Genomic DNA, 13443 nt, shown 5'->3' on the forward strand with positions numbered 1-13443 from the left:
TTATATTAATTATATGTATAAAGAACCATGTATGGTTTCCTATAACACAGGGATGCGTTGGTTGATGGAAGTTTTAAGAGGTCATTGGAAACGAAGTGTTAACATGTTCAGGATGGATGCAACGACTTTGTTGAGTTTGTGCACCGACTTGGAAACGCACCATGGTTTAAAACCGTCAAGAAGAATGAGCGTTATTGAAAAGGTGGCAATGTTTCTATTTACAATAGCAGTTGGGGCGTCAAATAGACAAGTGCAGGAAAGATTCCAGCATTCAGGTGAAACTGTTAGTAGATGTTTTAAAGAAGTGCTTAAATCATTACGTTTGTTTGCTGTAGAAATCATAAAAACCAGTAGATCCACAATTTACGAGCACACCAAGAGAAATTGCTATGAATCCAAGATTTATGCCACATTTCAAGGTAAGATTAATTTTTTTTATATATATAATTAAGTAGTTTAATTAAGTTGTTCGGATGAGTATGAAATATATTATAAATGTTTATATGCGTACAATAAATGTTTTTTGTGGCATGTAGAATTGTGTCGGTGCAATTGATGGAACACATGTTCGTGCATGCGTACCAGCTGAAAATCAAATTCCATTTATTGGAAGAAAAGGTGTACCAACACAAAATGTAATGGCCGCTTGTAGTTTCGACATGCAATTCATGTTCGTGTGGCAGGATGGGAAGGCAGTGCACACGATACTCGTATTTTTCTGGAGGCTATTGACAATAGCACTATCAACTTTCCAAAACCTCCAGAAGGTTGTGATTTTGACTAAATTGAAGATTGGGTAATTGAAGGAATATAATTATTTTTTTTAGTTTTGTTTAAAATTACAATGTTATTTTTTTCAGGAAAATACTATTTGGTTGATGCTGGATATCCAAACGAGTATGGATATTTGGGTCCCTACAAAGGCGAGAGGTATCACTTCCAAGAATTTAGACGTCGTGGACAACCAAGTGGTCGGAAAGAAGTGTTTAATCGTGCACACTCGTCACTACGTAACGTGATCGAACGTTCTTTTGGGGTATGGAAACAGAGGTGGAAAATTTTGCAAAAACATGCCTGCTTATCCATACAAAACACAAGTTGAGATTGTAGTTGCATCAATGGCACTACATAATTATATTAGAAGGAGATCGCAAGATGATGCAGTTTTTTCTGAGTATGATCGCAACCCGAATTTGATTCCAGATGACTTTTTGCCTGATACTGTGCAGGCTTCGGCCGTTCAAGGGTCACAGAGGCCTTCACGTATGGATTTTGTACGCGATGGAATTGCCAATAGTTTGATGGAACAATAAAAGAGTACATTAATGTATAACGATTTTTCATTTTATTATGTAATCATAATTACAAAACACCTATGTTTTGGAATTATATATATGTGTCTATATATGTCATTTTAATTAATTCCAATCAAATATAAAACACAAACCATATTAACAAAATACAAGAAATTTTTTTTTTGAACCACAGTTTTAACCAAACACAAAATTGCTTTTTTTCAACCACAATTGTTGAACCACAGTTTTGTAACCAAACACCTAAAACTGCTTTTTTTAAAACCACAACTTCAACCACAGTTTTTACCAAACACTAACTTTTTTTAAAATCAACCTCACAAAAAGTACTTTTTATGAAACTGCTTTTTACAAACCGCAACCACAAAAGCTACCACAATACCAAACACACCACTTCCCAGCTTTTCATTCAATTCTCTGTTCTAAAAAGAACACTTCCCAGCTTTTCATTCAATTCTCTGTTCTAAAAAGAACAGAGAGTTCTTGCAGCAAAATAACAACAGCAAACATCTTGCTCAACAAGGAAGATCCTTAACCTGAGACCTCATTTTCAATCCACTTCCATTTTTCTTTACAATATTAGATTTATAAAATTACTTGAAAAACAACTCATGTCGATTATCGATTATCTTTTGTCTTTTCTATTACAGTAACCAGATAATAGTCCAACTTTCATGCAGTTTGAAAATCACGATGAGCTATAGAGACCACGATCCAGCATCATGTTTATGACCAAATAATTGTGTTGAAGTGTCATGCCACACTAGTAATTACTATATTTTTAAAAAAAAAATTATGTTGTGCCCAAATTTGAATCATCCATCTTCCCAGCTCTATAATGGCCATGAGATTGTTTTGTCAAGTTTATTGCTTTGAAGTTTGAACACCATCAAGGACATGAGATTAACACGGCAAGCTTGTTGCTTTGAACGGACTTTTATTGTAAAGCCCATTCTAGATCTATGAAACAACTTCATCTTTGTTTTGGATAGCAACACTCTCAGAAGCAATGAGATGTCGTGAAGAAGGGCATCAGTTTTCAAGGTGTTGAAGCATCAACGAAATTCAGATGCAAATTACCCATTAAAACACAAGATTCATCATCTGCCCGATTCAACAGATCATCGTAAAAATTAAGATGATTGATAGCGTTCAAAAAGATCAAGAAAAAAAAATAAACGAAATTTAAGAAAAGGGCGTCAGGTCTCCAAGGTGATAGAGCATCAAGAAAAATTCAGACGCAAATTACCCATTAAAACATGAGATTCATCATACGCCCCAAGACATAAAACCCTTTCATACAAGCAAACAAAGACTAAACAAGACTTCCAACATAGAAAGCGATCAGAACCTGTCGGGATTCACAGTAACATCACACAGTTACTTAGTCAGTGGATTGACAGACATGAATTTCTATCGTCACCTCGCTTTCTATCATCAAGAAACCAAACACACACACACACATATACACACACAAAAGGGTAAGCTCAGAACTTCTTAGAGGGTTGTGTAACCGTCAAAGACGACCTCATCTGAGACCGTCTCTGGAACACAGAATTTCATCACAGCATAAGTTACAAAATTAAAACATAACGTAAAGAGTAGAGAAACGCAGATCTTCCGGGGAAAAAATCTGCAAAGAAACTAAGAAATCTAATTGACGTGAGTTAATGAGGGAGTTAGCACAGAGAGAAGTAGGCGACGGGGAGCAGTGGGATTTGGAGGTGGGATAGTGAGGATATTTATAGATACACCAAACGGCGGAAGAAGCAGAAAAGAAAACAAGGCTAAACCCTAATTTATCACGTCACGTGAAAACACGTGACTAAATTGTATGTATACTCACCCAATAAAACCGGTAAAAAGCAAGAAAAAAGAAAAAACAAATCTATTTGTTTATATCGATGATAGAATAGGGATGATCAAACAGAGAATTTAAAAAAAAATGGGAATGGAAAAATGAAATTTGTAATTTTTTTTATATTTTTTATTTATAAAACTAAAAAAATACTTTGAAAACACATTTTAAAGGTTTTTTTTAATAGTTTTTAGCAGCCACATTCTTGAAGTCGCTTATATGGAACCCTATAATGGCTTTAAATAATTTAAAACTTAATATTTTATATTGTGGCTGTACTTCAATTCATATATCTTAACATTCCTTAAAAATATCTTTTAATTTACTACATATTTTTAATATTAAAAAAAATCAATGTTTTTCTATATGATAATTTACTTTAAATAATAATGTTTTCTTTTCAATTTCATAGTAATTTTTATCCTGTGAGGTATGAATTTCCAAGATCATCCTCTATACCAACTCTAGAGTTATATTTTGCCTTTAGTCCTTAAGTGTTCTATATTATAAGTATTATCCTTAAACTCTAGCATTTGATAACTAAATTTGTGTTTGAGAGTGGTTGTGGTTATTTTTTAAAATATTTTTCACTCAGAAATATATTAAAATAATATTTTTTTTATTTTAAAAAATTATTTTTAATATCAGCACATCAAAATTATCTAAAAACACACAAAACAATGTTAATTTAAAACAAAGAAAAATATAGAATAAAAATTAAATTTTTTTTACAAAATACTTTTAAAAAACAAAAAACAAATAGGGCCTCAGACCCTAACGTGACATTTTCTTTACTCTTTTAGTTTTATCATCAACTAATTATTCTTTTAATTATACAACTTTTTCCTTAAGCAACTCCAATTAATCTGGTTTAAGTTCATTAGAGCATGTTAGTTTGGCTTCTTTATACCCAGTTTTTAATGATGTTTAAGGTCCATCACTAACTTGTTCACCGAATAAATACAAGTGATTTGTTATTTTTGTTGATTATTTCTTCAAATATATATTTGGTTTTTTTCTTTACTCAATAAATTTGAGACTTGCATGCTTTTTTATTCAGTATAATGTATCCTTGTTTTGCTCCTTATTTAATTTCTTTATTTGATTCTCATTGTTTTGCTCCTACGTTATCCTATAATGTATCTTATCGTTCATTAATCTCTGGGCTCTACTCAATACTCCTAACCTCGAAGCGTCACTTGTGGAAATGCATCAAATGGTAGATACTCGTATTTAATCTTTATTTTCTTATAAAATTAAATGGAAAGTTCGATGGATCAAGTATACAATTTTCCCTTAGCTAGTATTATAATAACGGAAAAAAGCATTGTGAAAAATATAAAAACACCCCTCAATGCCTTTTTTTTTTTGGGCTTTCAAGAATATTTTAACTATTTCATTGTACAATTAAAATGAAAATGAAAATAAAAACCCTTATTTGTCCCAACCGATAATATGAAAAGACCTTAATGCTCATTGTAAATAGTGTTAATTTTTTTTTTGTGAAGAAACAAAACCGTCATTACACTGTATAAGCAAACAATATTTTTTAATACAAAACTACAATGTTTTTCAACACCAACACCAAGAAGGTTCTTTTAATGTAATTTTTACAAAAGAAAAATATCAGGATCAAATTCAATTTTATATATGCATATCTCATCAAATAATAAAAACTCAATTACATATGTATAACCTATCATACAATAAGGATTGAAATATATTAAATGCTGCATACAAAGAACATCCATGAACAGTGTTCATCATTTTGTTCCAGGTCCTCAATTTTGCATGTAAAGAACATCCATCAAGCTAGAAGCAAAGAACAGGCTTGGTTGCTTATCTAAATTTCCTTGTAGAAGCCCCCGGAACTATCCATTCTTTCTATAAAATCACAGCTGACATGAACAAGGCTCTTAAAGACCAGATGCAAGCCAACAATTTCTACTTTCACACATTCATACAAAGAGCGCAAGTAATATCCAAATCAATGATAGAAGGCTAAAAACAGGAATTGGGTAAAATCTTTGTATTGTTAAATGAGACTTCTGTAGAGGTTCATTTGTAAGACAATTGAAATTTTGCCTGCAAATATTATAAATACTCGAAGCCAAGTCAAGGACAAGTCCCTGGCGTAGAATATAGAAGCAGACAATAGCAGATATCAATATTCAACGGATCCAGCCTACTAGGAGTCAAACAAAAGAAACATGTTACTGGGCGGGGGAGAAGATGAAGAAGCCCCAGGTATTGATTTTCTTCTACTATGAAATACTTAAACCTACAATCTCTGCCTTCGCCATCTGGCTAGGGAATCCATGTGTGAACTAAAAGGATCTACAGCCATTGGATATTCCTACGTTATTGAAAAATGCTACTCACGGAACAGTCATCGTGAACACGCCAAATTGTCTCGCCCAACAGACTTGCAACGGAAAGCACAGTCAACTGGGGAAAGTAGTTCTTCTCCACCACTGGAATTGTGTTTGTAATAATAACCTCTTGAAACAGGCCACTGGACAGCCTCTCAATTGCAGGAGGGCTTCCCAAAAAAAAGGGTAAAAATGTAAACAATGACAAGAATGAAAAAATAGTTAATGTAGATTGAGAGTTGAAGTTACAAGTTTCCAATAGGAAGTCTAAAGCTCTTGTACTAACAATTACTTATCTCGCTTCTATATTATCATGAATTTTTATGCTTAGGCAGAAAATACTTATTCAGTGGATATCCAACACTCTGGCAAAATCATACAAGAGAACCGCAACTATGATCCATACAGGAAACCACGTTGTAAAATCTTTCTGTGATTTTTTTTTTACATACAGGATGCCAAGTCCATAAAAATTCAGAACTTTGAACTGAAAAATCAAAAAGTTATATTGCAAGCTGACAGCTTGAAAAAAAAAAAAGCTATTAGGAACACAGAAAAGGAAGGACAAAAACCACTGCTGTCTTTAACATTTCACTTTGGACATTGAACTACCAGTACCTCCTATCTAGTGGATCTTGAAAACATGTTTGTACTTGATAAATGATTAAAATTTATTTTGATGATACGTTCAAGAATCTCCAGCTAATCCAAGAAATCAATTCAATTATACATGGGAAAAGTAGAAATTATTTATACACACATCAAAAAAGTTAATCAGATATTGTAAATGAACTAAGTACCTAAAAACAGCATGAGTACAGCATGCATAAACTTCCCTGGCCCCCTCTTCATGTAAAAGAGCTGCTCCTTTTGCAATTGTACCTACATTGCACAACCGATTTTTTGGTCCTATATTAATAAATTATAAAAGGAATTGGATATAATCATCTAACAAAAACTCTTTTTGAAAAGTCAACAAATCATATGCCAAGTAAAATTTCAATTTTCCCTTGTCTTGGATTAGAATTTGAAATCAAGATGACTCACCAGCAGTGTCAATCATGTCATCCACCATAACTGCAACCTTTCCTTTTACATCACCAATAAGGTTCATAACCTGCAGTATCAGATTAGGCATAGTCTTGAGATTCTGAAGTAGATAATAAACCAAAAAAAAACATCTACAATACAGCAAACTGAATATCTGCTTATATGAAATTAGCACTTACCAGAGAAACATGTACATGCAGTGAAAATATGTGGTAGCTAGTAAGCAAAGTAACAGAATTCATACATAATCTTTCAAGTGAGATAACAAAGTTAAAAACATCATTTGGATGTGTAAAAAAGCAAACAGCTTACCTGATAGTGTAGTGCAGTAATCAAGTTATAAAGAAAGAAAATACTGTCAGCTCAGCAGTGATGTGGTTAGGAGATTACCTCAGCAACATTGTGTCCTTGACGCCTTTTATCCACTATAGCTAAAGGAGCATCTGACAGTTTTTTGGCAAAAGCCCGTGCTCTTGCAACTCCACCAACATCAGGTGAAACCACTACCAAATCACTAAAACAAATTGTCTTGCTTGCAAGATAATCAAGAATCACAGGCTAGAATCACAAAAGCAACATATAAGAAATCAGTAAAAATCTGGATGAGTAATGATCAACAACTAAAACCTGCAGAGTAATTACCTGGCCATACACATGGTCCACGGGAATATCAAAGTAACCCATAGACTGCCCAGAATGAAGATCACAGGCAAGAATGCGGTTTGCACCTGCTTCTGTGATAAGGTTTGCAACAAGTTTGGCTGCAATGGATTCACGACCCTGAGTCTGCAAATAAAAAGAAAAGAAAGAAAGAAAACAGTAAATATACACAACAGGAGATCATAGTTTAATATCTTAAACAGTCATGATAAAACAATTAAAGGCACCAATCATACCAAAAGCTGCCTACAGCCAAATCAAACTGTATTGAAATAGAGCACAAACATGAAACAGATGTTAAAAGCTAGACTGATCCTTGACATAATGATTTTCCATTCTATATGCCAGACAACTTATCTAGCATCAATCTTTTATTCTGGAAGAAAAGGTTATTGAAATGCTTGTTCATCTAATTTGGTTGATGCATGACTGGTGCAAACACTTAAATAGATGCCCGGCAAATATTTAATTTCCATGACCAAGCTTTTGCAAGCATTTCCCAGTAATAGTTGTAAATATTACTCTTTAGGTAAACCCAGCCATAAAACTTGCCTTTCGATCAGCTCTGGCATATCCAAAGTATGGGATCACAGCAGTGATGTTCTTGGCTGATGCTCTCCGACAAGCATCTATCATGATCAGAAGTTCCATGAGATTCTCATTTGCCTGAGGACAGGTGGGCTGCAGTAGAAAAACATCGCATCCTCTAACACTCTCTTGCAACTGAACGTATATTTCACCATCAGCAAATCGCTTTATGTTGATCTTTCCCAGTTCTAGGCCCATATACCAAGCAACTTCCTAGGGATGAAAGACGAACGTTAACAAATAGCAAAACTCCAATCATATAGAAAACTACAGTAGTTCAGAAATATAGTTTATGAGTTTGTCAGAGTATTTAACTAGAACGATGCGAAATACCACCAAAAACAATCCCAATTTCATGCTGGAGAATAAGCTTTTCATCAAAGTCAACGAGGAAAATGACAGCTTCACACATGAGGAACTAAATCAAATGAACATCTTACAAGATTTCAGCATGAAGAGCAACATCCATTTGAGTTTAACATGATAAGATTTTTGTACAAGCAAAGTCTTAATATTCCACCAGTTGACGAGGAGCAAAATCAAGATGACAGGGCAATATAAACATAACTCGTTTGTATACAACTATCAAGAACTAAATACTTACCTGAGATAGAGCAGGATTTGCTGTGCCAGAAAACAATTTCAGCCTGGTATCATTTCTGTTAACAGTTTTATCCACTCGGGCAGATTCCAAGAACTTGGGGAAGGTCTGGCCGTTAAGGACAGGAATAGTAGGCTTCCCGTTTCCAAAATTCAATGGTTCAGCAATATCGCATTTCTGGCACAGTAAATAACTTGGAATCAGTAAGCAACAAACACAACTCCTTTTTCTTCTTCCACAAAGACACTATACATGCACAGCTACCACCATAACACAGAATTTACTTCCCATCCCCTGGCGCTTCGTTTGCAGTAAGAAAAAAAACAAAAAGAAATGAATTTGAGTTTTATTTAGCTAAAAATTTATCCTTTATCCATTTATATATATATGCGCAACCGATTTTTATAACTTTCGACACCAAAACAAAATAAAGTAATTCACGAATACAACCATAATCAAACATATTCATCAAAACCATCCTCAAATGCTTCGAAGAAATCAGGTTTGTTCTATTAAGAACCCAAATTCAATTATTAAATAAGGAAAAAGAAACAGGTGAAAAAATTAAAAAACGTGGAAACACAAGTAAAATAGTATTAAAAACAACATATCATTATCAATTTCAATAGAATGTCTCTAACTTTGTGTGCGTGTCTCTGTCTCATTAGTTTTACCAAGCACGCAACAAGCTTTGAGCCTACGAATAAAAAAAAGGCTCAAAACAGGAAAACAAAAGAAAGATGTTATTTTATTATTATTATTATTATTACTGGATTCTATTCTAGCTTACAATGGTGTTTGTAGAGGAAATTCGGGTGCGAGCGCCATTGAAACTCAAACTTGTTTGTCTAGAACAGCAACGAGACAAAGACGAAGAGGGCTTCAAAAAGGACGCCGTTCGTGAAGGAGACGATTGCATGCCCAATGAAGACGCCATTTTTTTTTCTTTCTCGAAGTTTAGGGTTGAGGATTGGCTTAACTTTTATTTATTACTAAATAATTTGAATGGACAAAACTAATGCCAAACAGACGATGAGGGTGAGAGAAAGTCGAAAGAAATCTAAAGAGAAGGAGAGTCTCTTCTAAAGAGGAGGAGAGTCTCAGGAGACGGTGGAGGTGTTTCTTTCTCACCCTTCACCCTCCTGTGTTCTCTTTACCTCCTTTAGGATTTGCTTTGTTTTTATAGTAGACCTACTGCTAAGTACTACTTTGAGGAGAATTTAGTTAAGGTTGTGTTTTAAAAATATTTTTTTATTTAGGAAGACTCTAAAATAATTTTATTTTTTTAAAAAAATATTTTTATATTAATACATTAGCATAATTTAAAAACATTAATTTAAAAAAAAATTAAAAAAATAAAACACAGTACAACTAGAATGCCAAACAAACAGACCCTTAAAAAAATTCAACATAAATTTTTTTATATATAATTTTAATATCTCAATGTTAAAAATACAAAAAAATTATTATTAAATAAAAATTATTTCTAAAAAATAAAAACAACTTAATTAGTAAAATAACCGGCAAAGATGATAAATTATTGTCAAATAAATAATAACATAAAAGATCACAAATTCACAGCCCACATAATCGGTATGCCATCCTTGTAATTAATATTTTTTAATCTAAATCCTAGTATTTAAAAATTTATTGGACCTTGATTAATTTAGTCAAACCGGTCAATCTACTAAAAATTTCTCTCAACAATAATATAATCTATTTATAAAACTCAAAACCTTATTTTAAAAAGAAATCATAAAACCAGTTCAACCAGATGATTTTATAATTAATTAGTCCTTAATCTGTTATTAGTAGAAAGAAGTGACTAAAATTAAAGGATTAGGATTCGTTAGGTTGCCGAATTAGGATTGAGTGATTGGGGTTTTTTGGAGTCAGAAAGAATGGAAAAAAGGGCTGATTGATGCTACTTCTAGTGTTATACGGCCGCCACGTGTGTGGGGACCAAATCCAAGTGGCAGCTCTAGGGATTCTCTACTCTACTCTACTAACGTGTGTGAGCGCTTGCTTTGGTCGGTTGGAATACGATGCAGCGAGTACTTTTGGGATTCTTTTCAATTTCTTTGACTTGTGGAAAATATTCGCAAATTCTTCCTTCGTGGGTTCAGTAATTGGATGCCCTTGCATGCTCCATACGCAATTTAAGATCATGCAGGCTATACAATATTTTTTTTAGTCAAAAGCATGCTTAGAAAGCGTTTGGTAACGCGGTTGAAATCATATTTTCTTTAAATTTTATTTTTTTTATTAAAATTTAATATAGTTTGTATATTTTTAAATCGTTTTGATGTACTTATGTTAAAAATATTTTTTAAAAAATAAAAAAACATTATTGACATATATTTCAGTACAAAAAATTATTTGAAAAACAACCGCTACCACATTACTAAATATACTCTTCATGTGCTTGGGGTTGACTTGATGACTCAGAGTCCTAGAGATTCCTGAGAGAGAGAGAGATGATGCTACCGGTTTTATACATTCAGAGCAGTCATCGGTTAAGCAAAGTGGTCTTTTCAGCTGATCAGTTCTGTAAAATTTGGTCAATGTTCTTGATCGTAGAAGCTTTTGCCGGAAGGTTCCTTGGGAGCTTTGTTAGCTTGGCCTGCAAATGACAAAAGAGATGTAAGCTTGACATATATCAACAATTAATTAACGTGAGATTATCTTTGCTAACTCACAAATTTCTATACGCAATTTGTAACTACAGCTATCGTGTACTAAATTAGAGAAAGAGGGCTGCATGCATATGTCAATGGTTAATCCTTCTTTTTGCAGATTATGTTACAGGTATTTCAATCTTTAGCTCACGTCTGCTTCAGTGTTTCCACTCTTTCCCATACAAGGCCACCAAAAACGATTTATAAAAATGTCTTAAAATTCGAAAGTCAGCAGCAAAATACAGATTTGAGTTTACAGTCTCTTCAAGTTCATCCTAAACCTTTTCTCTGTTTCCATGAAGCAGAGTTCTGGAAGCGCTATGCTATACGTTTTTCGAGTGCATACAAGCAATCCTATACGTTTTTCCTTTGCACCCATTTCCTCTTAGGGCAGAGAGCCTAAAGATGCAGTATTTGGCTTGTCATCCAAAACTAGAAAAGCTTGTTCCACCAATGCTCACATATAATTCCTAACAAAAACACACTAATGATCAGAAAGATTTAAATCCCATTACATCTTCTTCTTCATAATCACATAGCTTAATACAAATTCACTATACTATCAATTTTTGACTAAATAGTCCTATATGAACATAACCAAGAACTGACTGTTTAATACAAAACTGAACAAACCCACTTGGCCAACGTTCATCAACGTCATTTTATTTCCACATCCTGTCTCAAAATCAAACCCCGTGACTTCTAACACACTAACAAGGAGAAGATGAAGAGTGCAAAAGATGCAAGAAGAAGATGAAAATAAAATAAATTACAATAAGCATGGAGAATCTTAATGAGCATGTAGGAAGGGAGAGACGGAGGTACATGGGAAGAAGAGGGTTGTTGAATGAGGTGAAGGCGATTGGAGGTGGATTGTACAGCGTGAGAAATTTGATCAGCCACTATTGATTTTGCTGTGCCTTCTCTTGCACATGCACTTCCAGCTGATAATGTTGATCTTGCTATTGCTCTCTCCATTTGCTTTGCTTGTACTCCAGGAACAGGCATCACATGAGATGTTTCTGATCACCGATCATCAACCAATGCCAAAAGACATAGCATTCATTCTTTATTTCTTGATTTATTGTCGTCTTTTTATATATGTAGTACAAAGTTTTGTGCTTTTTACTAAACCATCCTCTGCTTACCTGCAGTCTCCTTCCTAGGTAAGGTAAGCTCTCGAATCCCCAGCATTGTGGACCAGAACAGACAAGACCAGGTCTAGGATAAGAGCAGAAATGTCATGATTCATGCACCACTGTAGCAGCAACCTTATATTACAATTCTAATATTCTCTAATATTTCCATTCATTTATGAAATGATAACATATTCCTAAACAAAATGCAAGTGGATGGCCTAGAGGTTTTGGGTTTCTAGATTGTTTAATTTTCACGACCAAGTGGATTGGCTTGCAATAAAATTATGATCTAGACAGCAGTAACTTACAACAAGTCTCTAACGACTGTCAGAGCACTATAATCTTAATCGAACTGTCAATGTTCAAGCAATTTAGCATGGATATTGATTGAGCTGCCGAAAAACTCAATGAGGATTGGGCTTTTCATGATGGGCTGATGAACAAAAAGGTTGGATTGGCTAGAAATATCAGACATCGATGCCATTGTTCTACACTGGCCATGTATTACGTACCTCAACCCCGTTCCAGGCACCCCAAATGAAGCGCAAAACCTGTTAGGTAACGCATGAGTCCCTACGGAGGAGTTAAAACGGTGGTTCAAGTTCCATCATTTGATTCCTGTTAGTTGAAGGCCACCGAGGTTGAATAATTCGTTCATTAGAAATGCCTTCTGCTAATGAAAACATCACATGCAACATAGTTATGCATATCTTCATTCTGAAGCTATTAAAATCTACCGAAGCTTTTATGGTAGAAAAGGCCTTCCAAGTCCAAAATCATCTTATTGATCCCTACAATATCAGCACACACGTCTTGCTATAGTTCAAGAACTATACAGCATATGCAGTGGATTTATATTGGTCTCCGCCAACTGATTGGCTTGGTCATTCAAAGTCAGGGCATCTCCTGTGGAGTGAGTGGCTTATTAATGGTATTCACAAATCGCCGTAGACACAGAAAGATGTTTTGTAGGACACCTTCATGCTGCCAAATGACCGATTAGGTGAAAGTCGTGCCCGGTATTGTTATCCTATTCCCTCAAAATCCAGTTGTTATGGGTAACTGTGCTTCCACAAGAGCTAGTCCAGCACCTTATATCAACGCCCAAACCAGCAATTCATTTTCACCAAAGCATAAAAACTTCGAAAAGAAAACCAGGGAACCTTGAAGATCAATATTTAGCT

The 13443-nt window shown here is 34.2% G+C and overlaps 1 protein-coding gene and 4 non-coding genes across 7 annotated transcripts; all 5 read right to left on the reverse strand.

Moving 5' to 3' along the window:
- Positions 1–2337: 2337 nt before the first annotated feature.
- LOC118051780 (small nucleolar RNA Z101) lies at positions 2338–2426 on the reverse strand. Its single transcript, XR_004688094.1, has one exon. It is a non-coding gene; the product is annotated as a small nucleolar RNA Z101 (small nucleolar RNA).
- A 78-nt stretch (positions 2427–2504) lies between these two features.
- LOC118051779 (small nucleolar RNA Z101) lies at positions 2505–2595 on the reverse strand. Its single transcript, XR_004688093.1, has one exon. It is a non-coding gene; the product is annotated as a small nucleolar RNA Z101 (small nucleolar RNA).
- Positions 2596–2653: 58 nt separating this feature from the next.
- LOC118051778 (small nucleolar RNA snoR14) lies at positions 2654–2741 on the reverse strand. The gene has a single exon (XR_004688092.1). It is a non-coding gene; the product is annotated as a small nucleolar RNA snoR14 (small nucleolar RNA).
- Positions 2742–2796: 55 nt separating this feature from the next.
- LOC118051777 (small nucleolar RNA U61) lies at positions 2797–2884 on the reverse strand. The gene has a single exon (XR_004688091.1). It is a non-coding gene; the product is annotated as a small nucleolar RNA U61 (small nucleolar RNA).
- A 2301-nt stretch (positions 2885–5185) lies between these two features.
- On the reverse strand, positions 5186–9621 carry LOC118051765 (ribose-phosphate pyrophosphokinase 1). Of its 3 annotated transcripts, none has more exons than XM_073407867.1 (9): positions 9233–9621; positions 8446–8619; positions 8157–8243; positions 7806–8054; positions 7236–7379; positions 6984–7151; positions 6591–6660; positions 6344–6425; positions 5186–5713 (listed from the first exon to the last, which is right to left on the reverse strand). In XM_073407867.1, exons 1-9 carry the CDS (start codon positions 9377–9379, stop codon positions 5533–5535), a joined length of 1302 nt encoding a protein of 433 aa, XP_073263968.1. In that variant the 5' UTR covers positions 9380–9621; the 3' UTR covers positions 5186–5532. The 3 variants fall into 3 exon arrangements, with proteins under 3 accessions (XP_073263968.1, XP_073263969.1, XP_034918380.1); XM_073407868.1 differs by lacking the exon at positions 9233–9621 and adding an exon at positions 8893–9151; XM_035062489.2 differs by lacking the exon at positions 8157–8243 and having other exon boundaries at positions 9233–9617.
- Between the last annotated feature and the right edge of the window lie 3822 nt (positions 9622–13443).

Source organism: Populus alba, chromosome 3, assembly GCF_005239225.2.
Source record: "Populus alba chromosome 3, ASM523922v2, whole genome shotgun sequence".
Taxonomy (NCBI): domain Eukaryota; kingdom Viridiplantae; phylum Streptophyta; class Magnoliopsida; order Malpighiales; family Salicaceae; genus Populus; species Populus alba.